At 46.8% G+C, this 19,568-nt stretch overlaps 1 protein-coding gene across 2 annotated transcripts in view; it reads right to left on the reverse strand.

The window, feature by feature from the left end:
* Bmerb1 (bMERB domain containing 1) overlaps positions 1 to 19,568 on the reverse strand; it is a 123,955-nt gene that overhangs the window by 53,163 nt on the left and 51,224 nt on the right. For both annotated transcript variants that reach the window (XM_051167730.1, XM_051167731.1), the window contains exon 2: positions 12,961 to 13,084. In XM_051167730.1, coding sequence (XP_051023687.1) covers positions 12,961 to 13,084 — 124 coding nt within the window. The remainder of the gene's footprint in view (positions 1 to 12,960; positions 13,085 to 19,568) is intronic.

Genomic DNA, 19,568 nt, shown 5'->3' on the forward strand with positions numbered 1-19,568 from the left:
TGCTTTGTCTTCATCTAGCTTTAGTCTAACTGTTGACTCACAACAGGGTTGCTCTATCTCTATCTGTCTTTAGCTGCTGACTCACAACAGGGTCAGCTAGTTTCTGGTGAAAGGTAAGCTCTGGGAAAGACAGAGACTTAAAGGTGCAGACTTGGACAAGATGGCTGAACATTGGTTATATGGTCTATTGTCCCCAACACAAAGGTACCAACTTCCCTATCTTAACTAGGCATAAAAATTTTTTTTAAAAAAATTATTTTTGAATGGTAATTTACCAAAGGCACACTTGCTTTATTGCCATGAAATTAAAAAGGTGTTTTCTTAAACCACAAGACTTAACTCCATGTTAAAGTGTCAGAATGTAGATTGCCACATGGCCCACACCATCTTGGTGTGGCTTTTGAGTTTTCTTCTTAAATAAAAAAGATTTTTTTGTTTGATATTTAAAATACCATTAAGGGATTTAAGATGTTTTAAGTAAATCCAAAAGGTTCCTACAGTTCAAACTTGTTTTCTAAATCTGTAAGATTTTGAGTGATTTGAGGCTAAGACAGTGGTAGCCAGGCCTTTAATCCCAGCAGAGACAGGTAGATCTCTATAAATTAGCCGTTTTCTAAATTCCAGAGTTATGGTGAGTGAGCTGGTGGCACATACCTTTAATCCTATAACCCAGGGACAAAACTCCCAATTGGTATGTTTGCACACTAGAGAAATCACATACCATATTTACAAATAAAAACCCTCTACAGGGCTGCTACAAATGTAGCTAATTTCCAATGGGGACAGGAACAAAGAGCAACTTTTGCAACTGTCGGTAAGCTCATCTTTGTGCACACAACGCTGACCCATATTGAACCAGATGATGCCCTAATTATGGCCATCATGTTTATGGGTGAGTTGGCAACTGGGGACTCTTCATAAAACAAAAAGGAGTCCACCAACATTCATCCCGTCTCTGTTGGCTTCTATCACAAACACTTTTCATAAATGAAGAATAAATATTCTTTTTTTTTTTTTTTTTTTTTTTTTTTTTGAGAAACAAATCTAGATATCTTACAAGGCATGGAGACACTTATACTCAGTCATTGCCAACCACCCTGTGGTTATAAGAGTGCTCCTTACAGTGGTGGGTTGGATCCATTCCAAGGTAGAGTCCTTCTGAGGCTTAGCCATAGGAGCAATGGCACTACAATGGAACTGGTGCCTGTCTGAATTCCTTTATGAACAGGATGTGAAGGATCCATGCCTAAAGGGACTTGTACTGAACTGTGGGGACTAGAGCAATGGTCACAACCTTTGGCTAACTCAGGTTTTCTGGTGACTTATCCACCACTGATGGGACTAAAACCAATGGAATGCGGCAGCCTGTAGAGCAGGGGTGGGATGGCCAAGGCACAGGGAGGAACCACAGAATCAGTGCAGTGCCATGGGCTATAAGACAAACACCTGGGGAACAAAAGGAAGATCTCTGTCTTCTCCATTTCATGGCGCATGTGCAATGGTACAGCTACATGGTCATCAAAATGGAAAACCACCAGCTGGCAGACAATGGCAAAGATATCTGGGAATGGGAGGCATGAATGAAAATGGTTAAGCATAACAAAACTTAGTAGAGACATCGTTTTATGTAGTTCATACAAAACGTCTGAATATAATGAAATAGTGGACAAATTGGCATCATGTTTAATTAAGACTAGAATATTAAAAATTTCCAAGGAATAAATCCAGAATAAATCAGCAAGAATGATAGATTATACACTCAAAAACTTAAAAGTTTACCCCTAACGCTAAAAAATAAGGGGAAATGAAGAACCAAATCAAACCAGGACAGCGCTATGAAAATAACTATTATAAGGAATCCAAAGCCAGGTGGCGGTTCAAGCCTTTAATCCCAGCGTTTGGGAGACACATACCTTTAATCCCAATACTTGGGAGGCAGAGGCAGGCACATAAGAATTACAGTGATTTAAATTTAAAAGCCATTTGTAATAGGCAGACTGAAATTCAAAGTAAATGTCCTTTGTGCTCTAAATATAAATATACTTAAACCTGGAACTTATATAAAAGAGAAAGAGGAATATAGGTATATTTATCCACATTTACTAAGGTGTATTTAGTTTCAATTTTTCAAAAGAATTTTTAAAAATTTCAATAGAAAGATAATACTTTTTCTGTTGCTAAGAAACATTTTGCCCTAGATAAGATATGGCCTGCCAAAAAAAGGAACCCCACCCCCAAATTAGGGTTGAGGCAGGGTTTTGTTTTTATTTTTTCAGAAGAATGAGACCAGTGCGGGGGTTGGGGGGCAGGAGAACAGATCATCAGGAGAAAAAGAGTAAATTGGCCAAGTAGTATTGCCCATCTCCAGCTGGCCAGCCTAAAACCCCAGCTTGGAGCCCCAGACTAGTGCCAGCACCCATGCCACCATCTTGCCAGCAGTTGTCCCTTCCTGCTGGACACTTACAGGGTGCTGGATGTGCAGGCACTCCTGTCTTTCTTCCCACAATGCTGCTGGCCTGCCCATGGTGGAGTCTCAAATGCTTGCCTCTACTGCCCTCTGTAGACATAAGTGGCAAATGGTCTTTGTACGGTCCCAACGTCTTGGGTTTAGAGCAGGGCTCTGTCCTCTAAATCCACACATACTTGTCAAAGAAAATCCAAAATCTCTGTCTCATATCAGAAGTGCCACCTGGTGTGGGGCAGAGGAAACCAAAAAATAAGGGAATAAATATCCTGTTGCCACTGATCTCATAATCTTTTGGTTCTCATTTGACTCTCTAAAACTTTTCTTAAGGTGTACACATTGTCTCAAAGTCTGTAATATTATTATGTCTATGTAAACCTTCTGCCGTGGTACTAGTAGCCATACAGGCACTAACTAATTCTAGAAATGAGCTGCATCTAGCTTTCTGTATGTGTTTTTCAGGTTTGAGTCTGAAGCAAGTGACAAGGAACAAAGTTTGTGACCCTTGGATGCACTTAATAGATTATGGTTTGTGCTTGCAAACTATACAAAGGCATGACGCATACAGCCTGTGGAGTCAAGGCGCTGCCATGTGCTCCGAGCCGGGGGTAACTGCTGCAGGATGCTCACAAACACTGTACCCCGACTCCTTACAGCTCCCTCGTCCCCTGGGAGCCGAGTTCTACCACGAGCTGGCCAACTGTTTATGTTAATATTTTATTTTATACCTGTACTATCCATATTGAATGCCTGCATTGTGATAAACTTTGATTTTTATATTTATATTTTCATCTTTACACAAGTCTTTTGCCTACCATGCTTTTTGGTTTTTGTGAGTTTGAATGTGCACCTCCTCAGATGCCATCCACTTTATTTTATGAATCAGGCCTGGATCTCACTGATTAATCTAGGCTAGCTGACGGGTAAGCCTTAGGGGGCCTCTTGTCTCAACCTCCCGAGGCCAGAATTATAGGCACACACTGCTGCCTCACCACCATGCGCGTCTTTCCTGTGTAGGCTCTGGGGATTGATCTTAGGCTCTCATGCCTCTGCACCGGGCATGTTACTGTGCACAGAGGGCTCCTCAGTGTACCATTTTGCTTCTGCGATGTACTGTGTGCATGCTTGATACTGATACGTATGCATAGCTGTATTTTATTTTACCATATAACTAGGCCGTAACGAATTTGTGCTTTCAACTGCTGGCAAGGTTCAAGTTGCTTCTGTTTTTTTCTTTTTTGTTGTTGTTGTTTTTTTTAGATTTATTTATTTATTATTATGTATACAGTACTCTGCCTCCATGTTCACCTGCAGGCCAGAAGAGGGCATCGGATCTCATTATAGATGGTTGTGAGCCACCATGTGGTTGCTGGGAATTGAACTCAGGACCTCTGGAAGAGCAGCCAGTGCTCTTAACCTTTGAGCCATCTCTCCAGCCCCTGGTTTTGTTTTGAGTTTTCTATTGCAAATGCGGCTCTTAGGATCATTGCAGGGTCTTCCCTCTGCGGCTCGTGTGTGTTTTTGTAGGGTAGTGTTCTACCCACGTGCTTTTCTCCCTTTATTTCTTGATCTGTATAGCAAAACGTGTTTCAAAGCAACAATAACAAAATCAAAGTGTTGGATTTGGGGTGTGGCTCAGTTGTAGAGCACTGACATGGCATGTTCAAGATCCTAGTTCAAAGACTAGAGAGATGGTTTCTAGTGGGTTTATGGGCGGGAAGAAGGCTCTTACTAGGTAGACCTCACTGGCCTCCAACTCACCATTCTCTTGCCTCTGCCTCCCAAGTGCTGGCATAGCATATTTTCACCACACAATGAGCCCTAGACAATATTTTTGTGACGGGCTGAACACTTCAGCTTAGTGCTGCATCCCACCCTGGGTCACAGCCTGTGAGGGGCTTAACACTTCAGCCTAGTGCTGCATCTCACCCTGGGTCACAGCTCCAGTCCTGAGCTCTCTTCATCCAACCTAAACCCACCCCACAATCTCCAAAACATTCAGAAAAATTCCTCTGGGGAGTCAGGCTTGGGGGTGGGGGTGGCAGCAATATCCTCCTGTAATCCTAGCACTCAGGAAGTTGGAGCAGGAGGCCCATGAGTTTGAGGCTAACCTGATTTACATAGCAAGATCCCATCTCGAAAGTGAACAAACACAATGAAAAAGAAATCCAGCCATTTCGTGGCCTGCTCATCTTCTGTCCTCTCTCTTGCTCCTCTGCCCCGTTCCTGTCCCCTCCAGGCCTCTTCCCCCACTTCCTTTACTGTGCCTCCAATTCTTACATTTTTTTTTTCCCAAGAGAGATGCTTTTTAGACCTTTTGCAATTAAGGGTGTCTCTTCCCACCTGGCTCTGGGAACAGTGACCCATTCTGAGAGATTCTATTTAAAATTAGACTGTAACTGGGCAGAGTGTGGCTAAGGCATGTTACACAAACACACTGTGTTTTGTTTTGCTCTTAGCTTGAGGCTCTTCCTAACAGGTTAAAAGGAAGAGATTTTTTAAGAAGATTTGTTTATTTACTTATTTAATGTGTATGAGTACACACCAGAAGAGGGCCTTTGGAAGAGCAGCCAGTGCTCTTAACCTCTGAGCCATCTCTCCAGCCCGGGAAGAGATTTTTTTTTAAAAGATTTATTTACTTATTTATTTATTTATTATGTATACAATATTCTGTCTGAATGTTTGCCTGCCCACCAGAAGAGGGCACCAGATCTCATTATAGATGGCTGTGAGTCACCAGGTGGTTGCTGGGAATTGAACTCAGGACCTCTGGAAGAGCAGCGATCTTAATCTCTGAGCCATCTCTCCATTAAAAGAATAATAAAGTTTGGGCCCAGTGGTAAAGTTGGACTTGTTCAGTTTTGAAATAGTTTCATGTAGCCCAGGCTGTCCTTCATTCAGCTCATTATGTAGCCAAGGATAACCTTCTGGAACTCAAGGAACTTCTGATACTTGAGTGCTAGGGTCACTGGCCTGTGGTGTAGGGGGTAAACCTAGGACATCCTTTACAACTAGGCAAGATTTCTAGAATCTCTGCTACGTCCCCAGTCCCACAGATTTGCTAGAGCTACATCCAGGGCCAGCCCATCATCAGAGACTCTTGGGACAGCTCCTCGGCCACAGCTTCTTCCAGGGAAGGAGCTCGCAGAGGGTAATCCGAAGGAGAGGAAGCCATCACGGTGCCCCACCCTCCCCCAGAGCACAGTGCCAGGGATTGAAGAGTCAGCCAGCTTCATCTGTGCCATGCCTGTTTGCCCCCCTGCTACAGCACTACCAGGGAGACAGCATTGTCCCTGTTGTGCACGTGGAGAAACTGAGGCTTTGACAAGGCAAATGTTTGTTCTAGGCCACACAGTTGGTAATACAAACAAGAGCTAAGACGGCTGAGAAACTTAATCCTAGAGACCATTGATTTGTCTCTGGCCTCACTCCTCAGAGAGCTCAGGCTATCCCACTATCATCTATATGTCAGAACCTGTGCAAGCCTGGGCAAGTGACCTGACCTCTCTGTGCCCCTGTGTCTCATCTATATAGTGAGTATGTGATATCGTCTGCCTCTAGAGCAGATGAGGACAGCACAACACGGGAAATCTTCTTCATGCGCAGCTATTCTCCACAGGGTGTGCTGCCCCTCTTGGGATCTCTGCCAGGATCCTAGGACATATGCTCTTCCTCAAACCTTACGCTTCTTAATGAAATGGTTCTAAGGTTCAAGCACAGCTTTGGAAGTGTTAGAACCCCAGGACCTCACTCCTGAGATATGCCTTCACACAGTCATCTTCCTTGCCTGATGCAGTTCTGACTCAGGCTGATTAAAGCAGCAAAGGCCTGGAGCAAGCTGAGAGGCAGGCCATGTGTCCCTTTCAAGAAAATCCAACCAGAAGGTGGAGTGTGGGGATAACCAGCCCACCCCACTGGGAGGCTGAGGACACTTAATTTTCTGGAACCCAGATAAACAGCAGGAACAGGGACAAATACGAGACAGAGAGAAGCTGAGCCAGGCAGCCAAGGGCTACAGGAGGTATCACAAGCTAATGATGTGATCCCAGGCTGGGATGAAGGAGTCGGAGGTTGTAACAGCAGAGCAGGATGGGAGAGAGCACAGTGTCCAGGAGAAGGACAGCCCAAGGCATTAGCTTCCAGCTGCCTGCTGGCTGCTGCAGGGGTTCTGTGGGACTCAAGGGGATCCCTGGTTTCTCCTAGGAAAGTTCATAAAGATCAACAAACTTCAGCAAAGAGATCTCAAAATGCCATTTTGTAGGTTCAAAGCCAGAGGGCAAGCTAAAGGGAAGACACAGAGAGAAAACACACTGGGTATTGAGATTGGGAAACACACACCACTGGGGGCTCCTTTATGACCAGGCCACGTACCTGGCCCTTGCACCTGAATGTGGCATATAACTTGACTGCATGGGCCTGGGTGTCTTGATATATCCCTCTGTTAGGAAGCATTTAATATGTGCCAGGGCCCAGAGGAAGGACTCAAAAAAAAAAATCAATATTGTAAATCTCACAGGTCCCCTGTAGCTCACTGTGATCAGATAATGGTTAGTACTCTGTGCTGTATCAAAGCTATTTTTCCTATTAAGACAAAGTAGCTGACAAAGAACAGTGGAAGAGTGGAAGGACTCATTTGGGCCTACTATTTATGGGTGCAGTCAATCCTAGAGGAGAGAGCATGGCAGCAAGACGATGAGACAGCTGGTCACATCGCATCCACCATCAGGAAGCAGCGAGATGGTGCTGCTGCCCAGGGGACTTTCTGCTGTCTCCTCTTACCTTCAGTCTGCGTTCTCGGCCCAATGGGTAGTGCTGCCCACAGTGAGCATGGATCTCCCCTCCTCAGTTTAACCCCTGTGGAAACTGCCCCATACACCCCCAGAGCTGTGTTCTCTGGGCGTTCTAAATCCATTTAAGCTGCCAATCAAAATGAGCCATTACAGGGGTCCCCAGAAATCCTTGCAGAAACAAGGCTCCACAGCAAGTAGAGGGCTGACTTTGCTAACTAGGGGCTTAGGATCTGCAGGTCCTGGATTGGGAATGTCTCCTACAGGCCCATGTGTTAAAGGGTTGATCCAAACATGGTGATGTGAGAGGCAGTGAGCCTTTAAGCCATGGAGCCGAGTAAGAGGAAGTTGGGTCATGGGGGGGAATTCTTTTGTAGAGAATTCTGGAACCCCATCTTTTCTTCCTCCCTTTCCGGGTTTCCTACTTCATCCCAGGCTCACAGCAATGAGACCAACAGATCACAGACCTGAAACAATAAGCCAGGACAGTCCTTTATGCATCTGTTATCCCAGGCATTTGATATTGGAACAGAAAGCTGCCTAGCACAGTGTCTACCCAAAGAAAAGACACCCAACATGACTTGTGTCTGCTCCCTACCTCAATTCAAGACGACCACTCTGAGGTTGAGGAGATGGATGTTATTGTAGATGTGAGGGAGAGTTCAGTAGAGGCATCTGGAAGGGTCCAGACTGAACCAGGGCATGGTGTGTGTGTGTGTGTGTGTGTGTGTGTGTGTGTGTGTGTGTGTGTCCGGGGGGGGGCGTTGAGGGAGGAAGAGAAGAGAAAAAAGAGAGAAGAGAAGGGAAGACAGGGCAAAAGACGGAGCCAGGAACCAAGAGCTGAGGACTAAGAAAGCACAAAATATGCCTGAGTTATATATAAAAAAAGGAAAAGCCGAGGGAAGGGAAGCAAATCCCAGCCTCTGGGCTAGAGAGGGCAAGGGTAAGGGGCAAGGTGAGAAGTGCTGAGAAGCCAGACTCTGTAACAGGTACTTCAGATGCTGGGAGAACCTGGTGACTAGTGGCTGCTCTGATGTGTTAGTGGGCAGCTCAGTCAGCCATTTGTCTGAGCTGCTTTGGGACCTGACACTGAGTAGGCGAGGTAATGTTAGCAAACTGAGGATCAGCAGCAGTGAGCAGGTGCATGGTGCCAGAAGGTGGGTGTGTAACGTTGATAAGAAGGATGCGATGGGTGGGTGAAGAGTATTGGCCACATCTTAGAGACTGGGGCAGTGCTGGTTGGTAAGGTTACACAGAGTAAGTCTGAGGAGGTGGCTCCTCCCTTGGTTGGCTAGGAGTGATGTGGCTGAGAATCCAGGAGAGCCTGGGGAGTGCTCGGCTGAAGGAGAACCAGAAAATGTAAGTGAGCAACCGCAGGACAGCTGTTTGTCAGAATCCTAGCACATCTGGAAGTCTTCAGGTGCCTCTAGCTAATGTCGGCGGGACTCAGAAGGCCTCTTGGGGGTTATCAGATGGTGGTGGATGGGAGAGAAGTGTTCCCATGACTCCTCATGACAGTCCATGGGTGCAAGTGCTCCCTCGGAGACTAAGGCAGGGAGGGCTCTGCAGTGCCATGAGTGGTCTAGATACCGAGTGAGCCATGATCCAGGTTTCTTCAGGCCCTGACAAAGATGGCGAAGCAAGACAAAACCCCATGTTGCCATGTGGGCATCCAACCAGGGGCTCCCCTGTGCTCTGGAAGGGCTGGCCAATTAAGGAACAGAGGATCCTTGCATTGAGCTTGGCTTTAGCTTCAGGTTATGCCTCCCAGACAGACATCATGGGCTCTGGCCATTTCTCCTGAACACCAGCTACTAGAGTGAGTCATGACCTTGGGTGAGTCATGTCTCTCTTGCCTCAGTTTCTAAATCTACCTACATTTGGTTGGTTTGTGTGAGCAAATTATGCCACGTGCAGGGCATATTGTGTGACACTTCAGAGCCCCACCCCCACCCCAGGCAAGACTCTTAGCTGCCTTGCCTTGGGCCCAGTAATAGGAGAGGTTCTTATACTCAGTGCTCAGGGAAAGGGTAAGTCTCCCTCTCCTACCACTCAGCATTCTCCAGGAGAACGATGAGGCATAGGCTGTGCATCCCAGCAGACAGCTCAGCTAACATGCCAAGGAAGGAGCAGAAGGAGAGATGGCAGCTGCTGGCGGGGTGGCGCACGCCTCTGATCCCAACACTCAGGAGGCAGAGGCAGGAGAAATTGCTGTGAGTTCAAGGCCAGCCTGGTTTACAAAGTGAGTCCAGGACAGCCAAGGCTACACAGTGAACCCCTGTCTCAAAAAAGCAAAAACAACAAAATCACAAATACAAAAACAAAAAAACAAAACAAAACCCAAAACAAACAAAAAAGGGTCTGGGGATAAAAAAAAAAAAGCTGGGTATGGCTGAGAAGGATAACAGTGCACATGTGAGAAATATTCATTGGCCTAAGTACCCAGCACTGCCCAACATGCTGGAAGATGCTGTGCTAAGGGAGAGGGGTAAACCTAGCTGTGGTGCACACCTTTAGTTCCAGCACTTGGGAGGCAGAGGCAGGCAGATCTCTGTGTTTGAGGCCAGCCTGGACAAAGAAACCTTGTCTTAAAACATCAAAGAAAGAGTGGGGGGTTGGGGGGAGGGTGGGGGTAGGGGGTGGGGGCGGGGGAGGATGATAATGATCCTACCACACACGGGTAACACTCCTCAATATTAGGTAGATGTCATTTCTACAAACCCTTGTCCACTTCCCCTCCCCTCCCCTCCCACCTTCCTCTTTTTCTTCTCTCCTTCCCCCACTTCTTTCCCTCTTCACAAACTACCAGACACTGCTCCTGCAGCAGCGAACGCATCCTCCGTCCTGTGCATCCAGGCTGAAGGGGTCTTCAGTTCTCTAAAGCAGCCTTGTGTTCCCTGTGTTATTTTTAATGCACGTTAAATAAGGGGCTATTTCTTGCCCATGTTTTGGTTTGCTTATTTCCAGACAAAGGGACCATTGTTTCTTATCTGTAAACTGAGACTTCTGAAACCTTCCTCCGAAGGACCCTAGCAGTAGCAGTCTTTCCATGAAGCATTCAGCCATGATCTGGCACAGGCGAAGAGGAATGAAGGGGGGTAATCAGTACTGCCCCCCATTTTACAGAGTGTGGTTTGAAGGGGGAACAGCACTTCCTGTCTCGTCCTCTACCAAATAGCATAGTCAGCACCAGCAGCGCTGTAAAAAAAAAAAAGTCACCAAAGGAAGGACTGATGGCGTGACCTGTCTGGAGGGCGATGGATGCTCCTCAGCTTTACTTCTGGCAGAAGGGATTGAGCAGACAAGCAGCTGAGAGGCTTGTCCAGCCTGCATACCTCTGTTTTGTTTTGTTTTCCATTTTATAAGGACATGGATTTAGCTGCACTGACTGTCTTTTTAGAGTTACCACGTACTCCGTGTCCAGTAGCCTGGGCAGGATGCATGCTTAGGGATCTAACCTGTACTAGCCCACTGTTTTTGCATGAGCTAGGAGACTCTGCAGTGCACACACAAACACAGCTCTTGCTTGATGGAACTAAATTCACCCGGGCATCAGCATCTCAAGTTCCGGAGCCGCTGTGTGCTCCCAGAGCCAGGGAGGGCAGCTGCACCTTGGCCTTGTGGAGCCTGTGTTTGGAGGCGTTGTTCTGGTCCCCTTAGGTCCTACGGTGCTGGTAAGAGTACCCATCTCCTAACTCTTTACTGTGCTTGGGTTCTAAATGCTCCCTCTGTGCCTGGTAGGACCCAGTCGTAGAACATATTTTCTTTTGGAAGACTCTCTGCTCCATCTCCAAGGAATCCTGAGATCTGCAGACGCAGATCACCAGGTAGTCCCAGAGAAAGGTGCTCTCTCCCCATCAGCACTTGAGGGTACCAAAGCCCAGGGAGTCTGAGCCACCTGACTGCCTTCATGCCGCTTTGCCTGATCGAAGCCCCTCCCAGCGCAGACAGCGGGCTCTTACGTCACACCAGGGCCTGTGCATGTCCCCACTTGTAAAGAAAGACGGGGAAAGAACTGGGGCTTTGGAAAGAGGCTAGCCTGAACTCAACCCTGCTGAACAAGGTGCAACATCAGTATGTAGCACTTGTGAGGCCAGTCTGGGATACATAGTGAGACACTGCCTGTCACAAAACCAAACAAAATAAGGGGTAGTAGCTGACAATACCCACTTCTCTAGGTTATAGTGGGAATCTGAGATTCTTTTTTGCATATAGAATTAATATTTGTGCAAAGATGCATTTTATATGTTTTGCATAATTTTAAAAAGTTACCTCTAAATGCCATAGTACATCTCCTTAGAACAAGTAAGAGGCCGGCTGTACATTAACAGACTATTCACCTTGATAATGCCTTTTCCTGGAATGCCATTGCTGGCTCACCCAATATATCAGCTTTATATTTCCCCTGGTTCAAAATGAGAGCCTAGCTTTCCACATACACATGCGCGCGCACACCCACACTAGCATGTGTACATGATTGCATAAACACACTTGTGTGTTCAATACCTGAATAAATTATGCATCGGGATTGTGGCCATCACAGCACCCCCTGCAGGGCCCCACATAGTTAGTATTCTAACGTTCACTCATGAGCTGGTGAGCCAAGCCCAGCACAGCTCCAAGGAGCCAGGGAGTTTAAAAGCATTTCTCAATACAACAAAAACACACCTACCGCATACAGGCCAGAGAGCAGAGCTTTTGAAAAATGCCATAAATCGGGCTGGAGAGATGGCTCAGCAGTTGGGAGCACTAACTGTTCTTCCAGAGGACCCGGATTCAATTCCCAGCACCCACATGGCAGCTCACTACTGTCTGTAACTCCAAAATCTGACACCCATAGACATAAAAATAAAAATAAATAAATAAAAGAAAAATGCCATAAATAACCAGTTTCCAGTATTTCCCACTTAAAATAGCAAAGTTGAAATATAAAGACAAATTTCTTAAGACTCCCAGGCTCAGGCAGAGTTCAAGGCCAGCCTGGTCTACATATTGAGTTCCAGGACAGCCAGGGCTGTTACAAAGAAACCCTGTCTCAAAAAAAAAAAAAAAAAGAAGAAGAAGAAGAAGAAGGAAGGAAGGAAGGAAGCCATAATTTTAAAGGGCTGTTTCTGAGAGCATGTGGCATCCATGAGGGTTTCTTGGAGCCTCTAAGGATGACCTCAGTGCATGATGCTCAGTTTCTCCTGTGTTCTCCATGCTGCCTCAGTGCTCCACACGCGCTGCCTTTGGGCTCCACACCCGCTGCCTCGATGTTCCATACCCGCTGCCTCAATGCTCCACACACACTGTCTCTGGGCTCCACACACACTGCTTCTGGGCTCCACACCCGCTGCCTCGGTGCTCCACACACACTGCCTCTGGGCTCCACACCCGCTGCCTCTGGGCTCCACACACGCTGCTTCTGGGCTCCACACCCGCTGCCTCGGTGCTCCACACACACTGCCTCTGGGCTCCACACCCGCTGCCTCTGGGCTCCACACACGCTGCTTCTGGGCTCCACACCCGCTGCCTCGGTGCTCCACACACACTGCCTCTGGGCTCCACACCCGCTGCCTCTGGGCTCCACACACGCTGCTTCTGGGCTCCACACCCGCTGCCTCGGTGCTCCACACACACTGCCTCTGGGCTCCACACACGCTGCCTCTGGGCTCCACACACGCTGCCTCTGGGCTCCACACCTCTCCCCTTGCTTCCCTACTCACTCACATGAACCTGAGTTCAGACTCTCGACGGACCAGAACTTCACGGAGACGCTGGATTTTCGCCATCTCCAGCTCAATCTCCTCCGGCATCATGCTGGTCTCAGCCATAGAGATGATGTCCAGCTGGCCTGCGTGAACAGGAGACTGGTGTCAGGGTGTGGAGGCCATGAGGGCGTTCAAAAGTTCCCACTAGAAATAGGGGATGTGTTTTCTCATGCCAGCTACTAGGGGTGCAGAGGCAGGAGAGCTGTGAGTTCGAGCTTTGTCTGGGAAACCGTGAGATCCTTTCTCTCCAAAAGTTAGAATTCCTACAGAGAAAACTATGCTATTGCTCTGGGAAACAACCATGCCTCGGCAGCCATGACACACCGCAGGAGCAGAGACACGAAATGTGACTTGTGTTGAGGTTTGGTCCCCAGCGCGATGGAGTAGAGAGAGGATGGGGGCTGCGATACACGGTCCTCTCACAGCCCTGGGTTACCTAGGAAGCAGCCTGTGGTAAAGCTTGTTCCACTCCTCCAGTTGGCTCACCTGTCGGGCATGCACCTGCTACCCTGATGCTATCTGCATCACGACTCGGCATGAGGCATCATCCAGACTTGAACTTTCTGACCTTCACTAGAATCAACCTTTTTTCTTTAAAAAAAAAAAAAAAAAAAAGCATTTTGTCATATTAGCTAAGACATCTGTGGAGCTTAGTAGGATGTCTGCAGAGGCTCAGTAGGGTCATGTGAACTTTCTCAAGGCATTGTGAGTCCCTGGTCCCAGTCCTTTTGTTTTGCCTGTTTGACCATGGCCACTTTACATACCCAGGCCTCAAAGACTAAGGATGAATATAAGCAAAAGAAAAGTCTATGTTTTAATTATTTTAAGGTACTACTAAGTAATGTAAGTAGTAGTGATACAAAGTAACATAGCTCTGTTGTGGGAAATTCAGAGAACGCTGACGGGGGGGGGGGGGCAGGAAAAAAAATTCAAGGCTAGTGAGACAGGTAAAGGTTCTTTTTTTTTTTTTTTTTAAAGATTTATTATTTATTTATTATCATGTATACAGTGCTCTGCCTGCATGTACACCTGCAGGCCAGAGGAGGGCACTAGATCACATGGCAGACGGTTGTGAGGCACCTTGTGGTTGCTGGGAATTGAACTTAGGACCTCTGGAGGAGTAGTCAGTGTCCTTAACCTCTGAGCCATCTCTCCAGCCCCAAGGTAAAGGTTCTTGCTGCCAAGTCTGATGATCTGAATTCAAGTATCAGAACACACAGGCGGGAGGAAAGCCTTTAATCCCAGCACTGGGGAGGCAGAGGCAGGTGGATTGCTGTTAGCTTGAGGCCAGCCTGGTCTAAAAAAAAAAAGGATGGGAGGAACCACCCCCGGCACATTTTCCTCTGACCTCCACACATACACTGTGACACATGTGTGTCCTCCCCCCACAATAAATAAATAGGTAAATATAATAAAATACTGTTCACACCCACACCACCCAGAGAGAGCCATTAATCACACTTAATAGACATCCTTCTGGGCGTTTATTTTTATTTTTCAGTCTTTTTTATAAACGTTCTTTCTTTTTTAATTTATATGAATGTTCTATCTGCATGTACACCTGCAGGCCAGAAGAGGGCATTAGAGGGTTTGGGTGGTTGTGAGCCACCATGTGGTTGCTGGGAATTGAACTTAGGACCTCTGGAAGAGCAGACAGTGCTCTTAACCACTGAGCCATCTCTCTAGCCCCCACCTCCTTTTTTAAAAATTGATATCTCTGCCCTTGAGTTGAGCTTAAGTGGTGTTCAAGCCCCAACAAATGAGTGGCTGGGAAGTTATTATATAGATGTATAAACCATTAAGCACATATCCTTCCCCCGATCGGCTCTGTAGACCTGGTTTGGTGAGTCTCAATTGCTCACCCTTTGCTCTTCTCACTCTGCACATATTATGTGCATTTCCCTGGCCTCAGCTGCTCCTCTGCAGTGGTGAAAGCCCAGCCACTTCTACTTGTGGCTGGAATACGAATTCTTTCCCAATGTAAAGACATGAAGGCAGAACACTTTATATATAATAAATAAATAAATCTTGTGTTTTTTTTAATCATTAAGGATGAGCTGGGGGGAAGATGGCTCTGCTGGTACAGTGCCTACCATGCAAGCATGAGTCCTTGAGTTTGGATCCCAAGCACCCATGTGGGTGTGTCAAGTGCTGGGACCCAGCTGTGCCCTGCTCTAACTTACTCTATGCTGTATAAAACAGTGGTCTTATGCCAGGCGTGGTGCTGTACGCCTGTAATCCCAGCACTCAGGAGGCAGAGGCAGGTGGATCTCTTTCTACCAAGTGAGTTCAGGACAGCCAAAGCTACCCAGAGGAAACCCTGTGTCAAAAACAACCAAAACTCAAAACAAAAACAAACAAACAATAAATAAATAAATAAAACAGGGGTCTTTCAGTTCATGCCTTGCCCTAGGATACTCCATTTTACAAGCAGCTTTTGCCCCTGAATGGACCCAGAAATGACACCCTCTGCCAGGCACCACCCACCCAGTACATCCAATAAACAACTTATCCCTGTGATTTTATACTGCAGAATTGATTCTATTGAGCACATAGGTATATTAAAATCCTATCAGGAAACTGGGCTCAAGAACTTATCAGACACATCGGACCAAGAGAAGTGGGTGACTCCATTACACGGATCACATAAAGCGACAAGCACCTCACACTACATCACCCTGTCATCAGACAGTTGGTGTGCAGGTTAAGGGCACACCAGCAGTTGTGCCCGCAGCTTTGGCTCAGCTCCCTCCCCTGCCATTGATGCAGCCTGGTCAGCTGCCTGACAGTCCACTCATTTGCCCATCTGGGCCTGGACCTGACCTATTGATTCCTGTTCCATATCCGGTTTGGCCTTTTACGTCACAGCTGAACTCCACAGCTTTGCTCTCTAACCTGACTCCAGTAGCTCTGGCAGCAGGCCCCTCCAGTTCCCTGTCTTACTGATACAGACTCTTTCTCGGCCCATTTCTGAACCCTTTTGAGCTCTCCATGGGCATATAAATAGATAGATATATTTACTGTGCTCTGTGGAATCAGAGAATTAATATTCATAACTAAGACTGGAATAAAAAAAGGTTGCATTCATCTCAGCTGGGCTACCAAGGCAGGTGGATTATATGACAAATTGCTGTCACAGAAGCCTATAAACTGTGTGAATTTATTGTTATTGGACAAATCTGACATTGTAGAAAGGCACAAACTTGTTCATCTATGTTTCTGGCATGGGGTGCTCATGACAGCAGGCATCCATAACACCAGCACTGGGGATGAGAGGCATGTGAAAACACGCAGATCCCTGGAGCTTGCTGGCCAGCCAGCTTAACTGAATCAATTAGGCCCAGGTTCAGTGAGAGACCCCATCTCAAAAAAAAAATAAAGTGGGGAGCATTAGAGGAAGACACCTAATGTCAATTTCTGGCTTCCATGTGTACACACACACACACACACACACACACACACACACACACACACACACACTATAACATTCAGATCAGCTGACCATAACTGTATGCAGCTTTGCTGATGCTGGGCACCCAGCTTTTGAAGGGTGACTTGGGGTGAATGGTGCTTTCTGAAATCTGATGACATGATCTGGAGCGCTAGGTATACGCCTCACTCTCTGTAGGAATTTAGGCAGTCTGTCAATCACTCTGGCTCAGCAGAGCTCTGTGACCAGATAGTCAGGAGTTCCCTACCCTGGCAGTCATGAGGAATGAATTGCCCTGTATCCTGTATTCCATATCTGGTCACAAGGAACCTTTGAAGGACCGCTGCACTTGCTTAACCTGCCACCACTTGTCCTCATCCCATACTAGCAGGGTCAGGATGCCATTCTCTCAGGCCTGGAAGCACCAGGTATCCCGGAAAGTAGTGGAGATGGGTGACTGTGGGGAGGAAAAGGAAGTCCATGAGGAACCTGCAAAGGGTCCGCATTGGCACACTTGTTCTGAGCCACCAGCCACATGATGTCATATGTCCTGGTCCCGGCCAAATCATTTTCTTTCTGTGCAAAACAGGACCACAGTTCCACCATGTGCTGCAGGCTCTGTCTTAACTCACCTAAGCTCTGGGCTTAGAAAAGACAAGTGATGGACTGAGCATGTGGCTCAATTTGTAGAGTCCTTGCTTAGCATGCATGAAGCCCTGAGTTCTAGCCCCAGCACTGCACACACCAGGTGTGGTGATGCATGACTCTAGCCCCAGCTCTGAGCAGATGGAATCAGTAGGGTCAGAAGTTCAAAAACATCTCTAGCAGGCTGGAGAGATGGCTCAGTGGTTAAGAGCACTGACTGCTCTTCCAGACGTCCTGAGTTCAATTCCCAGCAACCACATGGTGGCTCATAACCATTTATAATGTGGTCTGATGCCCTCTTCTGGCCTGTAGGTGTACTTGCAAGCAGAGTATTCACATAAATAAATTAAATAAAAATTTTAAAAATCTGTAGCTACACAGTGAGGAGAAAGTAGTTTACCCAGCAGCACCTTATTACAGCATCAAAGTATTGTAAAGATGGAATTCAAACAGACCCAGATCATGGGGCCCTCTCACCCTACTCACCCCCAAACCATGAGTCACATCTAATCAATACTAGATAACTACCTAGTGTGGGTCACATACATGCTCATAAGCATGTCCTCTGAACCATACCATAACACAGCACTATTCAGTTAACCAAACTGCTTTTGGAGGCCAAATACTGAGAACTGCAGCACACGAGGGCAGTTTTTTGTTTTTTGTTTTTTTTAGACAGGGTTTCTCTGTGTAGCCTTGGCTGTCCTGGACTAACTTTGTAGACCAGGCTGGCCTCGAACTCACAATGATCCACTTGCCTCTGCCTCCCGAGTGCTGGGATTAAAGGCGTGCACCACCACTGCCCAGCCAGCAGGGCAGCTCTTACACTTTAAACCAAGAACATTGTAGTGAGCTGTGGGGAGCTGCCCTTGGCGGCTCTTGGCTTAAAACATTGGGCAATTCCACCTTGTCTGTAGACTCCATTTTCTATATTTCTGCCTGGCATGTAGCAGGCTGAGGTCAGCCCAGGTCATTCCACCCAGACCCTGGGAACTGTTCTCTGACACCTAGCAGGTTCCTCTGGATCCTGGGAGGCCACTTGCTTATCTTGCTTCCTTAGCTGTGTTCCCTCAGAGCTCACTCTCTAATATTGGAGTTCTTCCTGCCAAGGACGGATGGCTGGAACTCTGCCGTTAGGTTCCCACAGCAACCCTGCCCTTGCTCTAGATATTGCCTATATAAACCCTGTAAGAATTTTCAATAAATGGGGCTTGATCATAATTCAGACTTGCCCTCATTTCTTCGTGTCTCTTGTCCCTTATTTTTACTCTCGCACCCCCTCCCAAGTCCCGGTTGAAGACCCCGTGGGCAGGGGCAGTGACCCCCACTAGAAGCTCAGGTTCTGGCAGGATTGCTCAGTGGGTAAAGGTGCTTCGTGCCAAGTTTAATCCCCAGGACCCACAAGATGAAAAAGGAGAACTCACTCCTGCCAGTTGTTTTCTGATGAGGAGATGCATGTGCTATGGCATGTTTGCACCACCACCCACACGCTCACAATAATTAAATACATACAATTTTTTAAAACCAGGTTTACTCTATTACTTACTCTCTTGTCAATGTGACAAAACACTTGACCAACACAACTTGAGGAGAGAAGAGTTGGGGCCTCAAGGTTTTAAAAGGGACAGTATCTGTCTTGGAAAAAGTGTGGAGGTAGGAGAACGAGGAAGCTGGCCATGCTATTCTGTAGTCTGAGAATAGAGGGGTGAGTCGGACACTCAGCTATACATGTGGGATTCAAACCCATAGAGTGGTGATGCCTGTGTTCAAGGTGGCTCTTCCCTCCTAAGTTACACCTCTTTAGACTCTCACTCAGACACACCCACAAGCGTCTCTTAGATCATTCCAAATCCACTGACTTTGACACTGAAGATGGACTGTCACACTGCACAGCAGCAGCAACCAAAACTGATGGAATATTTCATACCACACACAGGACCCTTGCTACCTTATTTGATTTCCAAATAGCCCTAGGATTGTCAGGACTGTTATCCAATTTCATAGATGAGAAGTTAAGGCTCTGAAAAAGAAGGGATAAGGTTGAGATTAAAACTGAGATCTAGTCAGGCCTGGTGGCACAGGCCTTTAATCCCAGCACTCGGGAGACTGAGGCAGGTGGATCGCTGAGTTCGAGGCCAGCCTAGTCTACAAAGTAAGTCCAAGACATCCAAGGCTACACAGAGAAACCCTGTCTCAAAAAGTAAAACAAACAAACAAAAAACCCCTGCGATCTATGGTCTGGTGCTGTAGCTCAGTGGTAGAGTATTTATTTGGTATGCATAGGACCACTGATTTGATGCCCAGTGGCACAAAATAAGTAGATGATAGATAGATAGATAGATAGATAGATAGATAGATAGATAGATGTGTTCTACTCCAAAACTCTTGTGACCAATTCTATTCATTTAAGGACCATATTCCTTCTTGAAAATCACTGCCATCACTATATAATAAAGATATCAGAGTACAGGTTGAGCACCCAAAATCCCTAA

The sequence above is a fragment of the Acomys russatus genome, chromosome 25 (genome assembly GCF_903995435.1).
Source record: "Acomys russatus chromosome 25, mAcoRus1.1, whole genome shotgun sequence".
NCBI lineage: Eukaryota > Metazoa > Chordata > Mammalia > Rodentia > Muridae > Acomys > Acomys russatus.